Raw genomic sequence first — 23,623 nt, forward strand, 5'->3', positions numbered from 1 at the left:
CCTGCCCCTGAAACCAGTAATGAAATTGTTCAGTAGTGTTTCAATTATCTCAAAGCAGGACTAGACCAAAAAACAGATGTTATGGTTAAGTCAAATATTCCTGTATATATCAGTGACAAAACCAGATGTGGAAATTTGGTTCTTAATTGCAAACTTTTCCCACAGGTAACATGCCACAGCATTTTTTATTTATGCAAACAAGGTTGGATTATCAAGTCATGGATCTATAATGCCATAGTCACTTCACCAATTTCAAGATATACATAGGATTGATCCGTATTCATTTTTCCACTTGTTTTGTCAAATGATCATTAGGTACCATTCATTTCCTCTTAGCTTATTTCCCTGAAGCACACTCTATGGCATTATAGGGCTGCTTGGCAAACAAAAAAGTAAAGCTCTACTTTTTTGGGACTTGTAAAATCCTATTAATTTACAGCACTGTTAAGCAACTGGAAGCCAAACATGACATTTATCCTGACATAAAATGGTTGTTAATTCGCTGTTATTGTTTTAGTGTGGATGGAGCACATATTTAATGGCTAGTAACAATGAAATTACAGCAAGTTTTTTGGGGGTAAGGAAAGTGCAGGAGCTCAGAGCACTAGATCTGTAACAGAGTTCTGCCTTCAGGTAGGGGAAGTTTTATAACCATAAAACTACTGGATTACCGTAGCTGTCTAGGCCTTGCCCACGGAGGTGGTCTCTGCCTCCGTTGACAAGCAGCGGATGCATAGTCATCGGTCTGTCACCAAAGTCAGCCTTGACAATGCACCACTGAAGTCAACTGGGTAGTGCCACTGAGTTCAACAAGAGCAGAAACAGGCCAGACGAAGTCAGCAGAGCGTGCTGTGTATCTCATGACGATACACTAACTAATCCGTTCTAAATTTTTTGTCTGTTATTTTCACAGTTGGTGAAACATTAAAACTCAAGAACTATTTAGCTCTTACCACTGTGCACTCAATAACAGTGATTTCTCGTTGAAAAAATGTAATCTGAGCAGTTGAGAAATTGAATTCACAACCTCATGTGCTAATAGCCTATGGTCCTTCCAAAAAGTAAGGGAAGAATTATGGAATTACTAAAATTCTGGTGCATCACCACCAGCTTGCCCTCAAGTTGTCCTCAAACAAGGAACCAGATGGTTATGCAGTTTCTTGATTCCCGCTTTGCTCTTGGAAGGGAAGAAGCGGTGACAGGTTTTCACTGCACATTTATTAATTCCCTCTTTCTTTACTGCTTGCTGCCCAGATGCTTGGCCATCCCTACTAAATGGAAGAATCCTCAATGTCACTCCCAGTTTGAATGCAAAGAGTAGTGGTAGATACTTATTTAAGTAAGGTCCCTTACAAGTCCAAAAACCTTAATAATCTTGTAATGTCATTCATTCAAATGTGATGTTAATATTGGAATTTTTTAATTTAAAATGAAAAGGAAAGTTTTCAAGTGATTTTCACAGTGTATTAACTCCTCATTTACTTAAAAATTATTAAAAACATACATTCATATATGACCTGCAAGAATAATAATTTCACTGAGCAGTGACCCCAGGGTGCTGATATTGTACACACATAGAGAGTCATTCTTCAGGGATAGAGTAGAGTGTCAGTCGAATCAGGAGGAAGCATTGATTAAGAGGAATAACATGTAAGAAAACAGGATGCAAGCACAAGTACCAGGGGACAGCAAATCTGCAAACTGCTCGATGCAAGGATCATCTGTGTGGATCAGTTTGCAAAGCCATCACCACTAACTTGCTTAAAAGGGAAGAATTAAGGATGAAATGAGGGAAAAGGTTCTTCTTGCAGCCCATTTGTACAAGCTGATGCACACTCAAACTTTAATTCTGCCACTGATTTGGACAAACACAAGAGTAAGTATATTTCATATTTTGCATACAAAAATAAATATTTAATAATAAAGCAACCTGAAGACCCATGCAGAAAGTTCATGTGTAGGAACTACAGACAGTCATTTAATCTAGCCTATAATTAAAATCTCTAAAATGAGACTTTGCCAGGAATTTGTCTCTTTCAAGTTTTGCCTGGTATACACTGAAGAGGAACTTCAAATAAGGTCTCAAGAGAAAATACAGCTACCAGAGAAAACGATTTCTCAAACTTTTGGTTTTGTCTTCTGCCATAGGCAGCTGCAAGCTGTGGTCTGCTCTACTGGTCAGTGCAAACCAAAAAACCAGAATCATGAACTCTTCCCTGGATTTTGTTTAACTTGGAAAGAATCTGGAAAGGTTTACTTTGAACTTGAGTGTCAACCACAAAAACTTCCTTGTGTCTTTTGGCTGCTGACAGGGTAGGCTGCTCTTTTAACCTTGTTTGTGTAAAGCCAACTGACCAGAGCTCAGACCATGCTCCCTTTCCAAGGTATTGGCAGGAAAAGTAAAATACTGTTTATACCTCCTTCCTAGTCAACTTTTATCTTATCTAGGAGGATGGGAAATTTGATAACAAGTTACAGTAAGAGCTGTCTAAGTTCAGGAGCGAACAACAAAGAGATGCCACTGGCCGCATGAGAGAGATGTCAGAGCCTACTCCCGAAACTGGATCCTTTAATATCTCTGCACATGGTGCATTAAGCTAGGCAAAGTTTTTTGAAGTTTGATGACTAATTCTTTTCAAGCTTTCAAAGCCAAATAAATGGGCTTTGTAAGCTGTGCTCCTGCACTAAAAAGGCAAGATACTTTCCACCACGTTTTAAGTAAGCATTTTTGAGCAGGACTCAGCACGGCCGGTATGCTCACTGACCCCATCACCTCAAGAGGGAGAGTTACACCAAGCGTAGGTACTTGGAATATCACACCCTATGATTCGCAAGGACATGAACTGTGAAGCTTTCTTGAAGTGAGGCTGTCACAGAATTTATTCTGAAGACAAAAATCCTTAAAAGAGCACAACCAAATCATTTGTCTGCATGATAAAGAACAGCTCATCCTCTTGCACTTCATGGGAGCTAGACTGCAATATACTGAAGAAAGGACAGGAACTCAGTAATTATATTTTTTGCTGGAAAAATGATGAACCATGTCATTCTCAGGAAGAATGTGATGCTAACTCAGTGAAGTCAAAAGGAAGATTCTGTTTTAATTTCCCTAGGGTAGTAACATTTCTGTCTCCTGGAAGCTTAAAGAAATATTTTTTATGACGATTGTGCAGTGCTGGTTTTACAAAGATTAATTCTAGTATTATTAAGCAGTGTATTACTTTTGGATTTAATCAAAATTTTTTAAATTAGTTTGATTTCACCTTGCTAAAACTGAAGTGGCAACATTAACCTCGGTCTGGATACAAAGCAGCTGTTGGTACAATCCTACTCTTCCCACACTAACCACTTTGAAGACAAAAAAATAGCACATTGACACCCTCAAAAGGCTTCTCCAGATAAGGAAAAAAATACAGTCTGCAACTCAGAGAAAAGAATTCAGAGACCTTGAAGAGGATCACACAAATCTGACTCCTTTTGGACTGAGACGTTAACTCAGTGTAAAACAGTGGATAATCTATACAACCTCTGCAGGGCTCAAGATTACCTATATAGGAAAATTATAAACAGACTTGCCTGCCTCACAGGAGCACTGTGAGGCACTGTAAGCTACTGCTTGCAAAATATTTTAGCTCCTTGATAAAAAGTGCTGCAGAATTGCAAAGTATTATAATTTTGATCACACTACTAATAACTGTTTGGGCATAAGGAGCTGCCACTTGAGGATTTCTTCCTCCAAACAGCAGCACTAAGTAATTGCTGCTGCTCTGAGCAACAGCAGGTAACACTGAACACAAACTCATTTTAACAGGAGTGCTGCTAAGCAACTGCAGGCGGGCTTTCAAACAAGAGCTTTCCATACAGTGAAATCATGCACTGCAGCACACGAAAGAGGTTTTCCTTACTCAGTATATCAGGTTGGATAATATCATCCAAATTTAGAGGACAGATCAAAAAACTGTTCAGGCAGTGCCTCAGAGAATACGAGGGTGTGTGCCAGCCTTCCAAGAAACGTGGCGGGCGGGGGGTGCCTGCTTGTGGTTGCGGGAAGGGGCTTTGCAGGCAGACTTTAAAATGGCAAAACCCAGTTTAATCTCATCAGCTTTTCCCTCCAAAGTTTTCTCTTGGGCATCGTATTTAGAAGACTCAAGCCTGATTCTGTTCCTGTTTATACCAGTGAAATTTAGCTGTCTTTGGACAGAACTGTTTCTGGAAGGGCCCAATGAAGATGCATTAGTTATTTTTCCAAAGGCAGTGAGTGCCTGCTATTCACTTGAGTTTGCGAGTCTGGCTCCTGCAGAGGGTCACTTCCTTTTCTGTAATGGTTATGATGGCAAGAACAGTTTTGTTTCATTAAACCAAACACTACATGTGAGTCAAGGAACAGGCATTGAAAATGTTTGCCATTCATGTCTCCTCCCTGTTCATATTGTTACTAGGGAGGACAGACTCAGGGTAAGACAGATGTGGTAGCTGAATGTCTTCTTTTTCTGACATTTAACTAACCAGCTAATAAAAAATAGCCTTTGCCTCAAAGGTTCTTGGCATTTCTCGGTACTGTCTCACATCTGCAACATGGAGGTCATTAAACTTTAATATCCACTGCAAAAAAAATTAAAGGCAAGGAGAATATATTCAGTTACTCTGTTTTATAATACATAGCACAGATTATTTGCTAATCAGTGCAGCTATATTGATTTAACCAGCTTATCTGGCATAAGTTTTGGTAATGATACAAATAATAGGAAGAATATCTAAATGTAGGTTAGAAGGTTAGATAACTGATCATCCCGTGTTGGATCCAATGTATATTTATTTAGCATCACCAAAATAGGGTAAAAGTAAACACCGTAATTTAGAATAAACAGACTTTTAAATTATTCCCTCCCTCATTTTCATTATAAAAGCTAATTCCTTCCCTCCACCCTTTGAAAGACACTTAACACTCACTGAAAAAAAGCAAAAATAAAACAACCCATACCCACTCAGTTCTTAAAACTTACACAGTACATCAATAAAGCACTTGCACAAAATTAAGACAAATTTTATCCAAGTGGAAGCCATGCTTGCACAGACATAAAAGTGAAACACATCTGAATAAGTCTACAGTATCACAGCACGGTTTTGCATTCCTGGACCTTACCTTTGAAGAAAGGGATGTAATGATGTCTGAATGTAGATGTAGGGCTTGGGTGTTGGGGCAGGGAGATGCAGCTACTGGTACCAAGACTCTGAGTACCAGCTGGGGGCAACAGAGAGTAAGTGAAAATAAACTATTTAGTTCACTTACTGAAAGCCACAAATTACAACGCCATCCTTTTTTTCAGGAACATTTTCCTCCTGATGCTTAGAAAACATATAGTTTATATTTAAGACTTCACCCTTCTCTGGTTATTGCTAAAAACATCACAGTGGCCATACTATGCAGTTGGCCAAGGGACACAGGCTTTCTGCAGACAGGAAGAGTATCATATAAAATGCTGATAATGTAACGCATCAGAAAATATTCCAAAAAAGGCACCACAAAAAGCAGAGCTGCACTCAGGGAAAAATCTGCATATTCAAAAGCTGCAGGAGGGGATGATATATGCTCATAATGGATCTAATGAAATGAAATGGGGAGAGTCTTTTCTCTGCTGAGAACTGTGCTACGAGTGGGTCCAGTTCTCACTGCCGTCGGTGCACACTGGTAGGATTTAGTTCACAACGCACCAGGGCACTCAAGTGCATGGCTAATTTAAGCATTTGAAGAAACATCCTGAAGTTATTTGAGCTCTGAAAGTTAGACATGTGATTAAGTACTTTGAAAAACGTTCTCAAATGTCATCTTTGTTTGCTTTATTGTAATAATGTCCTGATAACATATTTCAGAGGACTAATGGCAATTATTAGAAGTGGCAATTATGATGACTATCTTCTAAATTTTCAATGAAGCTGTAAAACATCAGAATTAATTTGGAATTTCTTTTGTCTTTCCTCCTTGCTTTAACAGTGTGCAGCTAAGCTTAAGCATGACACAGCTGCCAGACCTTCAGCAGAGACTAATCTTTCATCTCTTTAATAGATCTTTGATACTCAATCTCATTTCCACTCGTCAAAGAGTTTATGTAGTACAAATATTCAATTCCTGTAAAAACTCTTTCTGTTACCCATGAAATTTTCATTTCCACTGAAAAGATTAAGAACTCCCAATTTTCCAAACTAGTTAATAATTATAATGTATCCCCAATTAAATTAAAAGACCCCAAGAAAATAATATAAATGCTCTGTGTTCCCCACCCAAATGATGAACTGGAGAAAAATCAGAATGAATTTTGAGTAATTTAGTTGACTATTTCCAAGTATAAAGCTCTGTACAGTGCCCAAATATGAATGGACTTTTGTCAGGGACTTCCACACAAAGATCAAAAGGAGGCGATCCCCTCTCTGTGTGACAGAAGCACCAACACAGCTGTTACTACAGCCCAAAGCTGCAATAAACATTGCTGTAAGCTTCTCAACTAAAGCAACATGGCCTTCAAAATCCAGCCATTACAACACTAGTCACTCCTCCAGCTCTCGCACTGTGGAGAAGAGACATGGACCATAACCCTGTGGTACAAGAAGGGATACGAAGTCACTCGATCACCCTCTTGGCATTGTGTGCATTCACTGCTACCATGCCGCACCTTGAAAGAGCTGTGGATTGAATGTGTAGCTTCAGGCAGGATGGGACCAGGATTAAGTCCTTTAAACTGTTCTATCTTCTGTTTACAGATACATAAAATCAATCCTTCTAGATGCCTGTTTTTGTTTTCTTAGATGCTCATTCCTGAAGCGCTTGTTTCCTTCCTTCCCATGGGACTCTGTCCACAGTAAATAAATCACTGCAATGAACTGCTACTCCACCTTAAAACCCTGCCTACTGGAGTCTACCCTACTTACAACATAAGACAAAGTAGTGGAAAAATCTAGAGAACAAATAAGGCTGCTTTTCAATTACCTGGTCTGCTGTAATGCTGAGGAGAATGGGAGGTTGGAGTGTAGCGACCATAGCCCAGTGAGCCAGCAGAGCTAGGACTTGACGTCCTGTACTGCTTGAAAGATCTGTCATCTTGGTCACCCTGAGAGGAAGAGAGGAAATATACGTCATTAGGGAAGAGAAATAACTTCCAAAACAGGAAGAATGTGCCATTCTGCATGTCTGTGCCACGCAGATGGAAGTCGATGCTGTCGTAACGCTCCATGCAATCCCAATGAAATGAGGTGGCTTTCAGCTGTAAGCACCTCCACGGCAGTGTGACCAAAAGAGCTCTGCCAAGTATCAGAGAATGGTTATGTTCCCAGGAAAGTAAGCACATACATGAATTTAAAATGACAATATAATTTGAAAAGAACATAACACTGTAGAAGTGTTGTTTCAGGACAATATAATTCACTGAACATACACAGGTGGTGGAAGATGACATGAGGTTAGCGTGATAGTACCACGGTCACTTTGTACCCATACGAACGGATGCTTAATGGTTACAGGCAACACAAAAATCAGCATTTGTTGGCTTCATTACATCACAGAAACAACTGTGTGTGCTGTATAAATTGCCCGGCATACCGTATTACAACACCGTCATTACTAGCTAAGTAACAGATATAAACGCTCATATATAGAATTAGCATTAATACTGCAGCATTGCGCAAAGCAATTCATACAACCCACTTCCCACTAAACCCTTGGCTTCAACCACTTAAAATCACATACACCCATTCCAAACCCCTCACCCACTATAGCTAGTTAAATTACGATTTGCATGTAGTGTCTTCTTAACAGTAAAAGCATTACTGAGTGAATTTGATGTGGAAATGACTTTTTGTAAACTAGCTATAAAAGCAAATTCAAATTTCTTGTTTAAGACAAGCAAGAATTGGCTTGAGTTAACTTCAGATTACAACAGATCAATCTAATCTGCAGATGCTCCCTTATGGAAAGTCATACTCCAAAAAATGCTTCCCTCTCCTATTCTAGTAGGAGTGAATTAAGATAGACTATACCATAGCAGGTGTCAGTCACTTGTCATGAATACTGGGACATCTTTAGGCATCTGTGTAACTCCCACTGGATCATTCATCATTTAAACACACAGGAGATCCCACTTAGCCCCATCACCATCTCCCAGATTCCTATCAGGATCCATCCATCTTCAGACTAATGCAGTTTCCTATTCGGCTTCTCTGGGATTATCCTTGACTCCACAGACATTTACAACATTCTCCCATCATCAGTTTTTCTCCTCTGGTTCAGGTGTGCTCCATCCCTTCCACCTCACCCCAGACTCACTAACTGCATTTTCAAAAATGGAAAATCAGTTTTGTATAGTGGTAAGTAGCATTATTGCTTTAATATCCATTTCAGAAGAAATTATACAAAAAAGGAAGAAAAACTGATGCCTTCCCAAGCATGCAGCGCTCTGTAGGCATTCTGCCACCAACACCTCTATGCCCAGTTTGAGATGCTTCCCTCCTGAAGTAGCTACATTATTTAACACCCACTCTAACCCTTGCGAAGAGTTACAAGCAATATAGCAATGTCTCTAGAAAGTCTTGTGATGATATTTAAATATCATGAGTGTTAGCTAATTGTCTATGACGTGTCCAATTGTATGATAAAGTGGAATTTTTCTCTAATAAAAATCCCTGCAAAAAAACCTGGTGACAAGTTTGCAGATGATAATGCCTGAGCGCCTGAGCACCTGATCATAGACTCTTTAGAGAAAGACAGCAAGCACAGCAAAGCTGGATAACATGGGAGTATTCCCGTAACACAAATCACGGCAGCACCAACCTCCATACCATTGTCACTTTCGGAATTTAATAGTATTGACGGGTTGATAACTGGTAGCTAATCTAAAGGAAATTATTATAATCTTCCAAAACACCAAGATTTCATATTGATTGTTTCAAACCTTACCTTTTGTGTACTTTGTGTCTCTGTAAGGAACAGTCAATCAAGTTCATGAAATCTGGTATTAAATAAAGTATGTTTTTATTTTTAAACTATCAGTTAAATTACATCTCTGTTGGTTAACTTCTCTGTTTAACCAGTGCTTATAGTGACAGTTTCTGATTTACAATCCTTAATGGAAATTCGTAATTCTCCACTATTACCAAATTTTGCAATACATAAATTGGGATAACGGAGAAATTAGCCAGGCCTGTGGTATGTAATTGAGTTACTATCTGGGAAACTATGTGAAATGCTATCACTGCTTCCAAAGTGATGTTTCTTGAAACAATGACTGGCTTTGATCATTAATGCACACCAAAATACACAGACCTAGAAGTTCAGGTATGTACAAATGATTTAACAGTACGTATGCACAAATGGTAGAAGTAGTTTAACTATTTGTGGAATAAAAAAATAAAAAGAAAAGAAGAAGAGACAGCTATGCCAAGCATTAATTCAAGTCAACTCACGCTGGTAGCTTTAAATGTAAACATAAAACACATTTCCCAATGTAATTTATTTAGTAGATCTCGAAGAAGTGACCACCATACAACCTTTATTTTGGAAAGCAGAAATGTGGATGACAGTGGAGGTAGATGCATACAGATGACAATCCAGAAGCAGAGCACATATTCAACACAAGTAACACCGTGAAAAACATAAATTATAAAACCCCATGCACTGTAGAGGCAGGAGGCAAACCCCACATTTCAGACACTGCTGGTTATCAATATGACCAGGTTTATGCATCACAAAATGGGTCAGAACAGGAGAACAAAGGCATTGGGGATTACCTCAGTAGGTGCTGGAGAGAGCAACTGAGGTGACTGCAAACAGCAACACACAACAAATTAGTGATACAGATTCATGCATTATGTTACTTGTGAGAAGAACTACTCTTAAAATATCAATATCCATATCCATGTATAACACGATACAGTTAGGAAAAACACCTGTCAATTAAGTTAGGGCAATTTTTCTTTTTATTTGTTTTTAAATAAGGAATAAGATATGAATAATTTCACATGAAGCTTTTGTTGATTTCTCTGCTACAAAGTCCTGGGGTCTGGTGAGGCCAGTCCTGTGCCACAGAGATGCTGCTAGCAGGCAAACTCCCATTTAAAGCAACTGCCTGAAACTACACACAAGCCCTAGTTAAATCTGCATTGAAGCACCTCCAAAATCTGGACTAGAACTCTGTTGTTCAGAGCTGGCTGGTTTAAGGGAAAGCAAAATACCTGTACTATTTAATTTTTAATTAAACATCATGTAATTCGACCATTTGCTGTTCACTCACTTTCCTTTCAAAATTAAACGCTACGTTTGGTTAGTTGAGCAAATCTACTGAAACTACTGTGGATGCAGGTAGTAGCCAGGATGCTGAAATCTGGAAGGCAGGATTTTTTTTTTTCCCCTGGCAATATCAAGGATATAAATATGTGGAGCACCATGAAAATGTGCATGTTGGATTGCGAGCACAGCCCAAAATCACCTTGGAGCAGGTGCAATGACTGAGTCCTCACAGGAGCTGGGCAGAAGGTTGTTTAGACTATGCACCTCTGCCAAGTCTAGATGTAAACAGGCAGTTGAGGAGGGCCACAAACATTTTCGGCACCCACGAGTTTTGACACAGAAGGGAAGTGTTTATACTCCATAGGTTCAGGGCTAGGCAGCAGCTTTCAGTTTTGTGAAATCAGAAACCTAAATACCATTTAAACCCTCTACTAGATACAATCTCAATTCTTTTAGAATGCATTATAATGGAGCTACTGTCGTTCAACGTTGTACAGGGAGGGTTTGAAAGAGTTTGCAAAACCTAACATATGTGCTGCACTTTCCCTGAGAGTAGTACTGAGACCTTAGTGGTACTGATTAAGTGTAAAAGGTGTAAGTGATAGTAGGACTAGGGCTATTATTTATAGCATTTAATTCTACCCATTCACTTACACCTACAGAGAACAAAGCAGACTTCATTCTAGACCACGTATATCTTGCTAACATATCTAGTATATCTAAGAGGTTTGCTTTGTAAAAACTTACCTAAAATTATAAAAGAAATCAGAAATTCAAACGAAAGATAGATATGGTTAGGAATGAAAAGCTAACTTGCATGACAGGAGTTATATACAAATATGCTTCACAAACCCCAGAATTGGTATTAGTAAGATTATGTTAAATTAGATTTCAGTAGCACAAACTGCGTAATATTAGCTCTGCGTATGAATAGGTTGAAATGCATGCATGACATGAGGATGAACTTTAGTAAGGGACAGTTGAAAGAAACTTGTACATAGGAAAGTGATACCATTGTTGTGTCACCAAAATAACATGGTACACTTTAAAAAAAAAATAAAAAAATCATGAAAGACATTTGGCTTTGCTTCTGATTTTTGCATTATAATTAGCAATGGCTCCTGTTTCCCACTGCATGCATGTAGAACTCCTCTCATAGAAAAACGTATTTTAATTACATGTCATCTGTTTAAAAAATGATCACAGAAAGCAATTATTTAATTTTCACAAACTAAAAAGTGAAATTAACATCTTCCTTGCTTTTTGGAAGGCCTTGTGAATGAATGGAGGACATGACTCAACTGAAGTTACACAAGTTAGGTTTGGGTTTTTTTTTAAATTATGCACATATTTAAGAATGTTCAGCAACATGTTTAATGATGCACATAAAATCTCAAATTCATAGTAAAAAAATACCCATGTTTCAGTACCTCCCCGTAACTATGCCTGTCATCTGAAGAGTAACTGATATATGGAGAATAGGAGATCATATCTGGGCGGTCAATGTTATAGATGGCTTTATTTTTAGGAAGAGCAGCCAAATCCCTGTAGTCAAGAATTTCATCTCCAAGCTTTGCCTAAGAAAAGGAGGAAAGAAAGCAGTGAGAATAAGAAAGAATATGATCAGGATGCAAACGAAAAGGACAGGCAGATGTAAGTAGAAAAGTCATCATCATAACAATAAACAACTTTTTCTGTTTGTGCACATTTAAACCTCTCATATTTACTACACAATGCTAAATATTACTGCTGTTTTCTTCTTATGGTGCTTTCTACTTTTCTTTGTCACTTACATTTGGTTATTAGGAGTAGCATGGCATCATTCCAGTTCCCCTGGTTATATCCCACTTACTGCTAGCTGTGCAGAGACATGGGGGACAGATATTGTAGTCTCTTCAGGCAAAACACCCTTCATTTTAAAGGGGTTTTGGTGTGCAGGGTTCCCCTACTATAAGCAGTAGTGAATAATCAAATATGTATTTCCAACATATACTCTCCAGATACTGAAAAACATTACTCAGGTCTTTAAATTTTCCCATTCAGCTGTGTCCCACAGCTACACCTCCTTTCCTGATTATGTCTGAGTAGCCCTTAATTATGGGTCACAAACCAGCAGATGATAGATCTGCACCATGGTGGATTAGTTGGAAGATCATAGATGCCACTTAAGTAAAGTTCAAATCCTCTCATGAGACTCACACAGCCAACAGAAGGAAAGGGCTGGGCTGTGTCGCTCCCCATTCTCCTCTTACTATGCTTATTCCAAAAGTATAATTACCAGAATGCCACATTTGCACAGATTATCTTTAGGATAATGGTAACTTGCACCAAAGATGTATCCAGCACGTACTGTCTCGTAGATATGACAAGTTGGCCACATTGAGAGTGGAGAAACGGGCAGCCTAATTGTCTCATTCCCAGTTCAGGCTTTGCAGAATTATAAGCTCTTTGTTGGCAACAAAATGATGAGCGAATCTTGCTGTTCTCCGAAAATCTCAGTATGATCAGCTATAAAACTGTAATAATGTTTTCCACATGCAAAAATATGAAAGTATCCAGGATTTATGTGTGCAGTAATTATTTTTTCTTAGCATGAGCTAACAAAAGCTCAATAGATTTTCCAAGGAAGTTTTCTATTAGTTAATCATACAGGAAAAATTTAGTGTGACAACTTCCAGTTATCCCTTTTTCTAAAACAATGTATGAATTTGTGCAGGTGTAAGCAACAGGGAAAGGAGGAAGATTCCTCTTACCTAAGAAATGTGTTTTAATCAAATATGTGATTCTTCAGCAATCTACAGATCTCACCTTCCTTGCAGCTACTTGAAGAAGCTAAAGAGCAATGAAATAGCCCCTTAATGAAAATAAATCCCTCCCTACTGAGACGCAAGTGGCAAGCTCTGATGCAGACACAGGTCATGGAAAGGTAAGGAGGAGTCTGTCCATCAGGTCTGTTCCAGGAAGACTTTGGGCAGCATTGTACCTACAAGGAAGGCCAAGGAGGCTGTGATAATTTCTTTTTTAAGGTATCCAGGTTGTGGATATTATTCTAGTGAACCCAAAGAAGTTCAGAATCGGGAATAGTTAAATGTGAATGACAGTAATTTTAGCCCCTATCTTTTCACATAGATGTGCAACTTGAGATCCTCCCACTAGACTTCAGAACTGTCAGGAGTCAAACTTACCTAGTTACATAATTCCTTTCAGTTTAAATATCAAAATATAGGCAAGTTTGGATGAAAAAACACCTTAGAGATACAGCTGCTTTCTAAACACTTAATTCTACAAACATTCAGCCTACATTGGTTTTTATTTTATTTGTTTCACCTACTATCAAATACGTGAGCAGAATTCAAATATGTTAGGGAAGGCTCAAATTACAGCTAAAAGGCTTTAGGCCATTTCTTCAATAATCTGGTATTTTGGGTTCTGTTAAAACCGTACTCTAAGTTTAGAGTATCCATTTCACTTGGAATATGTAATTTTACAATTGTATAATTGCAAATATGATCTGTATAAAAATACAATGTGATTTCTATTCCTAGTATGAGAACATACAACACAGCTGTGTAACCTAACCTAAACCTTCCAGCTGGATATATTAGGTCAGAGCACCTAATTCTCTCTTCTTAAAATTTAGCTAAGTATAAAGGACTTTTATTTAAGCCTTATTTAATGACATAATTTAGAAATCAACTGATTTTTAAGTGGAATTCAGGGACTCTGAGGGGACATCAGCACTAAGGTAAATTTCAGTCTGGATATAATGAAGTCATCACTAAAGATCATGAAAAGATGCCCATTAACTTCAAAGGGCATTGGCCTGTGCCCTCTCTCAATGCAAGAAGACATCAAAGTCTGGTATCAACAGATGAAGAAAAAGTGGTATGGCTTAATAAACCAAATGTATGAACCACATTCAGGTTTAGTCAAAACACACTTTCTTCACCTTTCCCCAGCTGACCGTTCACCCATGACCCAGAAACACGTCTCCCATGAGATGCCACATTGTTCAGAATGATTGCATTGCTCTGATTCGATGCCTTCGGAAGTATGAACACCACAAATTCACGGTTCCTAAGCTTTAACCATTTTCTCTAAATTCTCTTGTCCAACATGATACTTCATAGAGCTCACCAGTTGTTAAGGCACAGTTTTACTACTGTTTTTAACGATCTGAATCCATGCTGCTGCCAAAAGCGGCTGTACTGTGTGCGCCTTCCCACTCTGCTCTGCCTTCTACGTTAGCCTTAGAAGACATGTAGACAGCTGGGTCTTTTTTTGCCTCTTTGGTTAGCTGGAGGTTTTTCCTGGGTTATTTTTTAGCTGAATCTGGTCTCAAAGCTGACCGATCATACCTCTGTGTACCCACTAGTACTAGCACCAAAGAGGATACGGGAAGATGTGGCCAGAGAGGGACAGGGCTACATGCGGGTGGGACCTTCCTTTCAGTGGCAGCGTGAATTTAGGTTTGGTAAAACCAATCACAAAAGCACCCAAGACAAATCTTGAGCATGTCTGTATGTCATAACACTCCTGTAATAGAAAACAGATGCAAAAGAGAGACAAAGAATCATTTTGATAATATAGAAGTCCAGTAACATGTTTTTAATTCTTTTTACTTTCCTGTTCGTGAAAGCCAAAATAGGATTTAATCAATCTCACAGCTTTGACAATTAAGCAGTCAGAGATGAGACAGATATAGCAAGAACTTGCACACCTCTGGGGAATCTTTTTTCCTAATTGACTCATATTTGCTAGACAACTTTATTTTTTCACAGTCCCAGCTGCCTCTAAAGTATATTACAGTAACGAACATTACAGTTGTGTGCTGATTTAAACAATATCCTTTGGAAAAAAAACAGAAAAAGAGAATGGAAGTTTGTCCTTGACTTTCAACAGCCTGTGAAGCATATTTAAAGCTGTAATCACAAGCATCAAGAAAAACAGTACCATCCAACAGTTAGATAAATGTCACTAAAAGCATATAAATCTTAGAAGAATGCTCATGCTTATAAAAACAATGAAGTGGTGCATGGCTGGAGAGATTGAGACCATCTGGGCCAAAGAAAGTTCTTACATGGTAACAGGCTCCTAGCACAATAATTGTCTTCACAGGAGTTGAGGCAACAACTTTTTTTTTACTGGGAATATACCACTGGTATCCACCAGCATGGAGCTCTACTGTAAGAAGAACTCAGAAACACCGATGCGCATTTAGGTAAGGGGCAGTTCTTCCACTTCTACTTGTCTTACTCAGATAAAGGGTATACTGCATTCAAGATAATTTTTACTTGAAGAAAAAAGACAGTTTTGATTCCAAGGCACTCTTTTGCTTGTCTCAGTGTAGTAGATAAAAGCCCTTAATCTTTGTATAATAATCTCTCCAGCAGTCAATCACATCTCCAGCAATCTCCTCTGCATGTGGTCCTATCCGATGAGAACAACCTGCCTACGTGAGGGATACCTGGACAGGACAAAGAATAGCCCTGGGAATACTGAAGCTCTGCAAGAGATGTTTGTATGGATCATGCCACATTTGTAGATATTTTTTAGCTATTGGTGGTAGCCTTGAGAATTTGGCCATGAACATCAGCTACAGCAATTATGACAAGCAAGGTACACCCAGTACTGAAAAAATACTCAGCATAAGCTTTTATTATACTTGTTATTTTAAATTCTCTCTATGAGCTTTCCAGAGCTAGCACTTCTTAAATGATAAACACATCAAAGGTCTTCTGAGGTTAGGGACTGGCATTTGTCAAGGCCCGAGTCCTGCAATCTCATGCACGAGTGTTTTCATAAGCCATCAGATGCGGGCTCAAGAGCTCGATTTAGACAAGTTGCGTTCAAATCTATGCTTGTAATCTACCTGTGGGCTGTACTGTTTACTTAAACTTTTCTTTTTAGAAAGCACTGCAGTATTTTGCATGCTTTGGTATAAGCCAGCTCTAGTCATAATGCAAATGCTATAAATCCACCACAAAAAATAAGAGGAAACTGCCAGAATTGTATTATGGCAAATGCAGTACTCAACCATTTTAACCATGAGAAAGTAAATTCCATTTTAGAGGAATCACTAACTGCAGTGGTTTGGAGACACTAACTTTCCACACAACGCACTAAACTGTAGGAGGAAGCACGGGGTTTTCCCCATCCCACAGAATGACCTTCGCTGTGAAATACTCACATAGATCACACGGCTTGGGGAACCTGATGTACTTGAAGCAGGTACAGAAATAATACTCTCAGAGGAAGTCCTCGTTTCCTATGGCAGGAGAAGAGAAGTGAAACAGATAAGAAATAGAGGAGATGGAGAGAAAATGTAACGGTTACTTCAAAAAGAGTGTGCGAGACATTTCATTTAATTTAACCTTTACCACTCCAAAGTGGCATATTACAGCGAGCTCAGAACATACAGGCATACCGAAGGGTTAAAAATAAAAGAACACTTTCAGTCAGTCAAATTAACCTTTTGAAAATGCAAAAATTACTTTACATATGACTTTCTTTTCCCTTCCCTTCAGAATGAAATGGCCTGGAGCACTTCTGGGCTGTCAGGACAGCCTTTGGGCACTATCAGGGACAGGTCAAGTTACAACATGAAACAGTGGCAGCATTTTTACTCTGAGGTTATACCATCAAACCAATCTGCATTGCTTCTGGAACGTGTCATGCTACTGTGCCATTCACTCATAGCAAACAGCACGACATCCTGCAGAGCATCCTGAATCAGACACCCAACAAGTTAGCTTCCCCCTCTCTGACCGTAAGGCTACCAGATTAATTTTAATACTCAACTGGTTTTGCCCTGTTTTCAATCACTCTGGCATTCAGTGACAGACTTTTATTGCTTCCTGTTTGGTAGATTCCTTTATCATGAAAAATATAATTACTTTTAAATAACAAAGGGTTGTGAGACACAATGATATTAACCATAAGTGAACAGACCTCACATTCATAATTGAAGTTTAAACAAATCTTGCTATGAAATCAATGGGTTTATACCCTCTTTAACCCAGATATGTTAATTCTGGGTAAATATTCTTTCCCATCTATGGAGAAACCTGTCCCTGATTGCAAAAAGTATGTATTTTTCCATGCGCTCAGAATTACCATCATTTACTGTCTCACGAAAGGCTGACACTTCTCACCTGGAGGTTACAACTGTTCAAACCCTTAAAAGGATTTTAGCACTATTAAGCTGTCAGGTCAAGGCAGCATCCTCCCTACTACTCCAGTCTTTACTTGAAGTATTTACTAGCTTTTAGAAGCAATATGTGAATATATCTGTACTGTACTGTACTGTGTCAGCAGAGCAAACAAACTAAATGATCACAACTATCCTTCCGGTGACCTTCTTTAGTCCAAATAGTCCTGTGGCTTCTCTGAGACTATATGTGGAGATACTTATCCATACAAAAAAGATTCAGTTTAATTGTTTTGGCATGTCTGACTGGGATTTTGGAATTTTCTCCCTCTCATTTTCAGTTGTCTCACACTGAGGCTCTGTAAACACTCAGAAGGTCCAAGGGGACAAGCACAGAAATAGAGTATTATCTGAGAGATACTTGTGGCTGCCATTGAGATGATCATTTAACACGGACAGTGTAATTGCACTGTTCTTCTACGTAGTTAAAGCACGCTGTAGTTTTCCAGAACTTGTGTAAATGACATGAAAGTGTCATCAATGCACTGATGTCATGTGCAAACCATACTTCTCTTTCATCATGTCCCTACAGGAGGCCCAATGTGGTAGAGAAAAAAAAACTGAAGAAAACTGCACTATTCCAACATTTTGAACCCTGTTAAAGTCAAATGACAGTTTTGGATTAAGCTCAGGATTCTCTAGATAGAGCTTCAGAGCTTCTTTCTGTGTCATGTGCATCAGTGGAGTGTGCTTTAAGATCACCCACTGTAGCATGACCTTAAAGCGCATAACATACCTGGCTGAATACATTTAATAACTCTTAATAAATTCCTGGAGTTTTTTCATGGGCGTTCCTCAATTCAGAGGTGCCACCTTGTTTTTAAGAAGAACTACAATTTGTTAGAATTTCTAATTTTTGCAATCAAAGTGTAGAGTCTCATCTTTATAAGGTACTTCTGCAGACTTCTGTGCTTCCTTACGCTATTCAGTTACTCCCACAAATTTTCCCATTTCTCCTCCTGGTGATTAAAACCCAGTCATTCCACATCTCACTCATGCTTTTTATTCTCTGCATGATCCATTACACCTTTTAGCATCCCCAGTCCATGCCTGCTGCACATAACCTCCTAGCGTTTGCAGTAAAAACTTACATCTCAGTTGGCTCCATTGCCTCTGTTCAGTTCTTTTCACCGTACTACACATTTTTATTCTTCCTCCACCTACCTCTTCTTCCTTTTTGCCTTTTGATAATCCTTATTTTTTCTCTTGCTACTTTGATTTCTTCTGTCTTTTCCTGCTTCATCCCTTCTGCTTACAATCTCACTCTCCCATCATTTTTCTTTTTGCTGTCACTCTCTTTCACAACTTCTTTTTCCCTTCCACTCCATCTCCAAAGTTTTGGAGTGTGCTGCCACTTACTCCTTCTGCCTTTGTCACCTACTTTACATGCTGTGCATATATCTCTATAAATATACAGAAAGATAACTTTTAAAAACAACAAACTGCAAAGGTTGACGAGAAAATTTCTCAACCAGTATATCCCATTCCCAACTTCACAAGTTACCTTGAAAAGTCCATTACTACCCTCTTTGAAACGGCATCCTTTCTTCTTGATTTATTTTTTCAAAAATGAGTGTAAGGACCAAAAAAAGAGGAAAAACCCGAAGAAAAGGAAAAATAACTAGACTTGGGAAAATCCTTTGAGCTCCATCCTGGGTTTTTTCCCTACTCATGCAAAACTCCCACTGTCTTTCAGATACAGATGTCTTCCTCTCTGCTGGGGAAGGGGCAAACTCCCAGTGCTCAGAAGAGATGTGTTATAAATGAATCAGCCTTTACGCAATATCTTGCAAGTACACTTTCTTTGCCTTTGTGAGGAAAAGGCAGCCAAGTAGGAACACAGTACAACCAAGTTCGCTGTCTGTCTTTGAAGGAGGGGAAAAAACCCAAAACTCTACTACATTTTCAATAAATTACATGGGGTTTTAGCCTTGCAATTTCAGTTACTCAGCCAGAATAAAATCCTTAGGAAGCCTGAAATACTGCTTATTAGTATTAGGCTGAATCAGCAGCACTTATTAAAGTATTTTGACAATTTTAAATATACATGTATTAAACAATACATTTTATACTGAAATGCTACTTATTTGATATTCAGATCTCGCCATGAAGAATACCAGAGCAATCGCTTCCCAAACACATGGGTACAAAAAATACAGCCACGATCCTTCAGGGTAAAGCCCAAACCAATTTTTTTCAAAACTGTAATTTAGTCAAAGTTGCACTTGCTAACACACCAGATTTGTAAACACTCTTTTTATAGCTGCTGCCTGCTGTTCTGACTTGTCCGATGTGCCTTCCGTCCAAGCCTTGATGAATCAAAGCAAAGCTTCTTCGAACAAGGATACCAAGAGTACTACTTGGAGCATCAGGAAACATCAGAACTGAAAAACCCCATATTTGGCCTGTGCCTTAATGAGATAGTTGTATCTCAGTCCCACCACTTCAGAGGGATCATTTCCCCAGCCACAGATTAATTCTTCATTTCCTAGGGGCAGCTTATTCATCTGCTAACCTTGTAATTATTAAAGTTGCCAGAACTCCCCCTTTTCCCCTTGCACACAGACAGATGCACAAATGATCCAACTTAAGGAGGTACTTAAAGCCAGAGATTAAATTAAGTTGGGGCTGGCTTGCCAACATTTTATAAACAAATAATAAAAAAGAAATTCCAAGGAGAGATTTTTTTTGTAAAAACAAATAAAGCGAAAGTCCTCTGATCTTTTAAGTGCAGAGCCACATAAAAAGAGAAGAGGTCATGCACTGATCACATCAAAATCAGACAGAACTTAAAAATTTATTTTTTTTTCTCATTCGTATTTTCACATTTTTCTTTATTCAGCTTATACATGTAACTCTTAGGTCAGCATTCTCCTGAAGCTGTAGCTTTAATCACTAAGTAAAAGCAGAATATTTATATTACATTATTACATTACATTAACCTACTAGATTTCTGTAATTTAAAATTTAAAATTACAGTATTGAAAAAATTCCAAATCCTTCCCTCCAAGCCCACTGTAAAGAAAGGGATAGAGAATAATATGACAATAGAATAACACTGGGTAAAAATATGGTCTTTTTACCTTGTTTTTTTCTTCAGCCTTTGCAGCCTGTCTACAAACTGGATGCCAGATGGATGTACCTGTAAAGTAAATTTAAAGTTCTGCTTAATTCAGTTCCCCAATAAGAACCTTAAAAGGTTTAAAATAAGAACCTTATTAAACCTTCCTATAAGGTTTTATAAGACACAGCATTCTGACTGATTCCACTGCAGTCACTATTTCATGGATACTTTCAAAGCTAAAACTGGCAACTTCTCAGTATCAGTAAGCCTGATCACATACATTTTAAAGACTAGGTACACTTCAGAAAGCTACGTGTACTTCAATATGTGAGATCAACACCAAAACCTGAGTCCTACGAAGTGTGATATGGGATCTCTGGAGCTCCTCCAGCCCAACCTCCTGCTCAGAGCAGGTCCCATTACAGTAGGCAGCTCAGGGCTGTGCCCAGTTGGGTTCTGAATATCTCCAAGGATGGAGATCCCACAGGATCTCTGGGCAACCTGTTCCATTCTCATGGTAAATTTTTTTTTTTCCTTATATGTAGTTAGTATTTCCTGTACTCTTATTATATGTATTCTTGTAATAGCCTGGCCCAGGTCATACTAAGTAGCACACTGAGATGGGATGGAATAGCATTGTGGCATTTAACACTACCTGAAAATTCAGTCTTTCTTTCAGAATTATTCACTGTACTGATCTTGCACTTCCTGTATATTTGTCTCTAATAAGCCAAATACTAAGGAACTGCATAAATTCAAGAGAAAATCCATCCTGGAGGAAGCGGGAAATAGAGAATGAACCAGTTCTCTACTGCATGTAAGTATTGAAGAGAGGATTATGAACTCCAGAGATATAAGTAAACATCAAGAGTGAGAAAGAAACTTAATAGTTTTGCATTAGTCACAAAGTTAAAAAAAAAAAAAAAATCTTTTAAATGGTTGAACACAATGTTCAATACTCGGTGTTCAATGGAAGTGGAATGTGTGTAACTATATAAAATAAAATAATTATTTGTAAATTTTAATAGTAAAAAGGAACCTTTGTTTATGCCAGTCTGAGCTCGGACAAGCCACAAACTAAAGCTCCGCAGAGTTAAATAATGTGAGTGCACTGCAACTTCTGCCTGACTAAATGGGAAGTTGAGATCCTTTGTGTTATAAATATTTAATGTTTATACTGGGTGGAGAGCACCAAGAAGAGTTATTGGAAATGCTTTGTTTTCACAGCAGTTTGATAGTTTTCTAACCAGTGGATTTTGGAAACAAGATAGAAACAGAAAGTCTATTTCCCAGAAGACAGATGGAGATCATTATAATTTATTTCACAAAAATAACCCCGATGAACCCAGACTCAAGCAGTAAAAGACTATCTATAAGTACAGACTGGATAAATTATATTTACCAAGTTACTGAAGTTTCTTGGGACTGAACCACTAAGCAACATCTTTATAGCACCTTTAAATTCAATACTAACTTATCTTCCAATGACAAGTGGGTCTGAGCTTGCCCACTGAAAGCGTTTGTCCCAACAGCTGCGTAAGTTGATGTAAATCTTCCCAATGGTTTTAAGAAGTATTTAGATCAACTTTTTTTTATCTGTGGTCAAGCAAAACTGGCTGGGAAACTTTTTGACACAGAAGAAAGAATCCTTTCACCCAAAAGTCCACCCAAAGTGCATGCTGATGACTCAATTTCTGCTAAGGAACACGCAACACCTAAAGGAACTTTACAATAGTTTATTAAGAGGATGAAGAACAAGTTATAAAATCCTGGGCTCTGACATTTTTTATTATCTACCACATCAGGTGAGATAGTCCAAATACCTAACCACAGATCTTTCATGAAGTTAACATCAGTTTCTAATGGAAACTGCTTTTCATGTGAAGACAAAAAGCGTACGACAGTAAGCTGGTACGAATGTTTCGTGCATCAGAAAATAAAGTGAGTAAGATGGGTCCAAAATAACAGGACCCAAGCATACTTTGTGATTATTTGAACTAAAAATTAGCTCAAAACCTAACAAATATCCACCCTTATAACAAACTGAACTTAAAAAGAAGATTCACTTGCAACCCAGTTTCAGAAGGTTTGAAATCTAGAAACAAATTTGTGGTTTGATACCTTTTTTTTAAACTATTGATTTCCCAGGGGATTTTAGTACCGCTACACTACTTTGCAATTGGAAGAAACACAGCATTTTCTGGCTCCTGAGGGAGAATCCATGAGAACAGAAAAGGATCATTATGTCCTTTAATGAGCTAGTTCTTGTTGGAAACCAAAGTGACAATAAAATTGTCATTTTAAATAACGTACTAAATTATAATTAGATCTTACTGAGACCACTGTTGTGTTTTAAATAAAGTCTAACTTTTCCAGCTTAATGAATGATTTCAAAGTACGCTTCTAGAAAACTGTGGACAATTGCAAAGTTATAATACAGATGTGGGCAAGCATGTGATTTTAGGATAATACACCAGCCTTGCAGTTCCCACATCTCACTGAGTTTCTCTTTTCTGTCTTCCTTTGAAAAGATACAGTCAGTCAAAGACATAGGCAAAAGCCTTCATTTTCTCTGGTGTCTGACCCTGTATTTAACTGTGTAGACATTGTTTTCTTCGATCAGTGTAGTACAGCTAAAAGTTGGTACATATGAAATACAGATTTTAGCTCATATCTATGTTAAATAACTTTTTTTTTTTCATTGAATAAATTATTGTGCAAGTCCTTCTCTATTACCACTGAAATTCCCTGACAAGAAACACTGAATTTCTCTTGTGCAAGCTTATGGCTGCGTAAGGTATAGGCATATTCTGTGGTAAGGGCTTCAGCTCCAAGGCATCCTCTTCTTCACCCTCTGAGGGCACTTAGGTCTGAATGAGGGGAATTCAGGTACGGACCTGCAGATTTTCTCCTCATACCCAAATGGGCAATGGGTACAGAACTGGTCTTAGGACTGCAACAGCAGCTTTGGGGAACCTGCTGCCCCGCATGCATGTTAACTTTCATCTGGACCATTTATCATTGCAGAAAAATCACATTTTTTAATAAATGGAAAATTTTATAATCTTTACTGTCA

The 23,623-nt window shown here is 38.3% G+C and overlaps 1 protein-coding gene across 11 annotated transcripts in view; it reads right to left on the bottom strand.

Moving 5' to 3' along the window:
• The window catches only part of ABLIM2 (actin binding LIM protein family member 2), a 145,042-nt gene that overhangs the window by 32,654 nt on the left and 88,765 nt on the right, over nt 1–23,623 (bottom strand). For 5 of the 11 annotated variants that reach the window (XM_052780566.1, XM_052780563.1, XM_052780562.1 and 2 more), the window contains exons 8-12: nt 20,567–20,625; nt 16,464–16,541; nt 11,704–11,850; nt 6,983–7,103; nt 5,144–5,242 (exon numbers count right to left, since the gene is read on the bottom strand). In XM_052780566.1, the coding sequence (XP_052636526.1) occupies nt 5,144–5,242; nt 6,983–7,103; nt 11,704–11,850; nt 16,464–16,541; nt 20,567–20,625 (504 nt within the window). Of the gene's footprint in view, nt 1–5,143; nt 5,243–6,982; nt 7,104–9,774; nt 9,808–11,703; nt 11,851–16,463; nt 16,542–20,566; nt 20,626–23,623 lie in introns of all 11 variants that reach the window. The other 6 variants (XM_052780572.1, XM_052780571.1, XM_052780570.1 and 3 more) reach the window with 3 other exon arrangements.

Source organism: Harpia harpyja, chromosome 2 (assembly GCF_026419915.1).
Source record: "Harpia harpyja isolate bHarHar1 chromosome 2, bHarHar1 primary haplotype, whole genome shotgun sequence".
Taxonomy (NCBI): Eukaryota; Metazoa; Chordata; class Aves; order Accipitriformes; family Accipitridae; genus Harpia; species Harpia harpyja.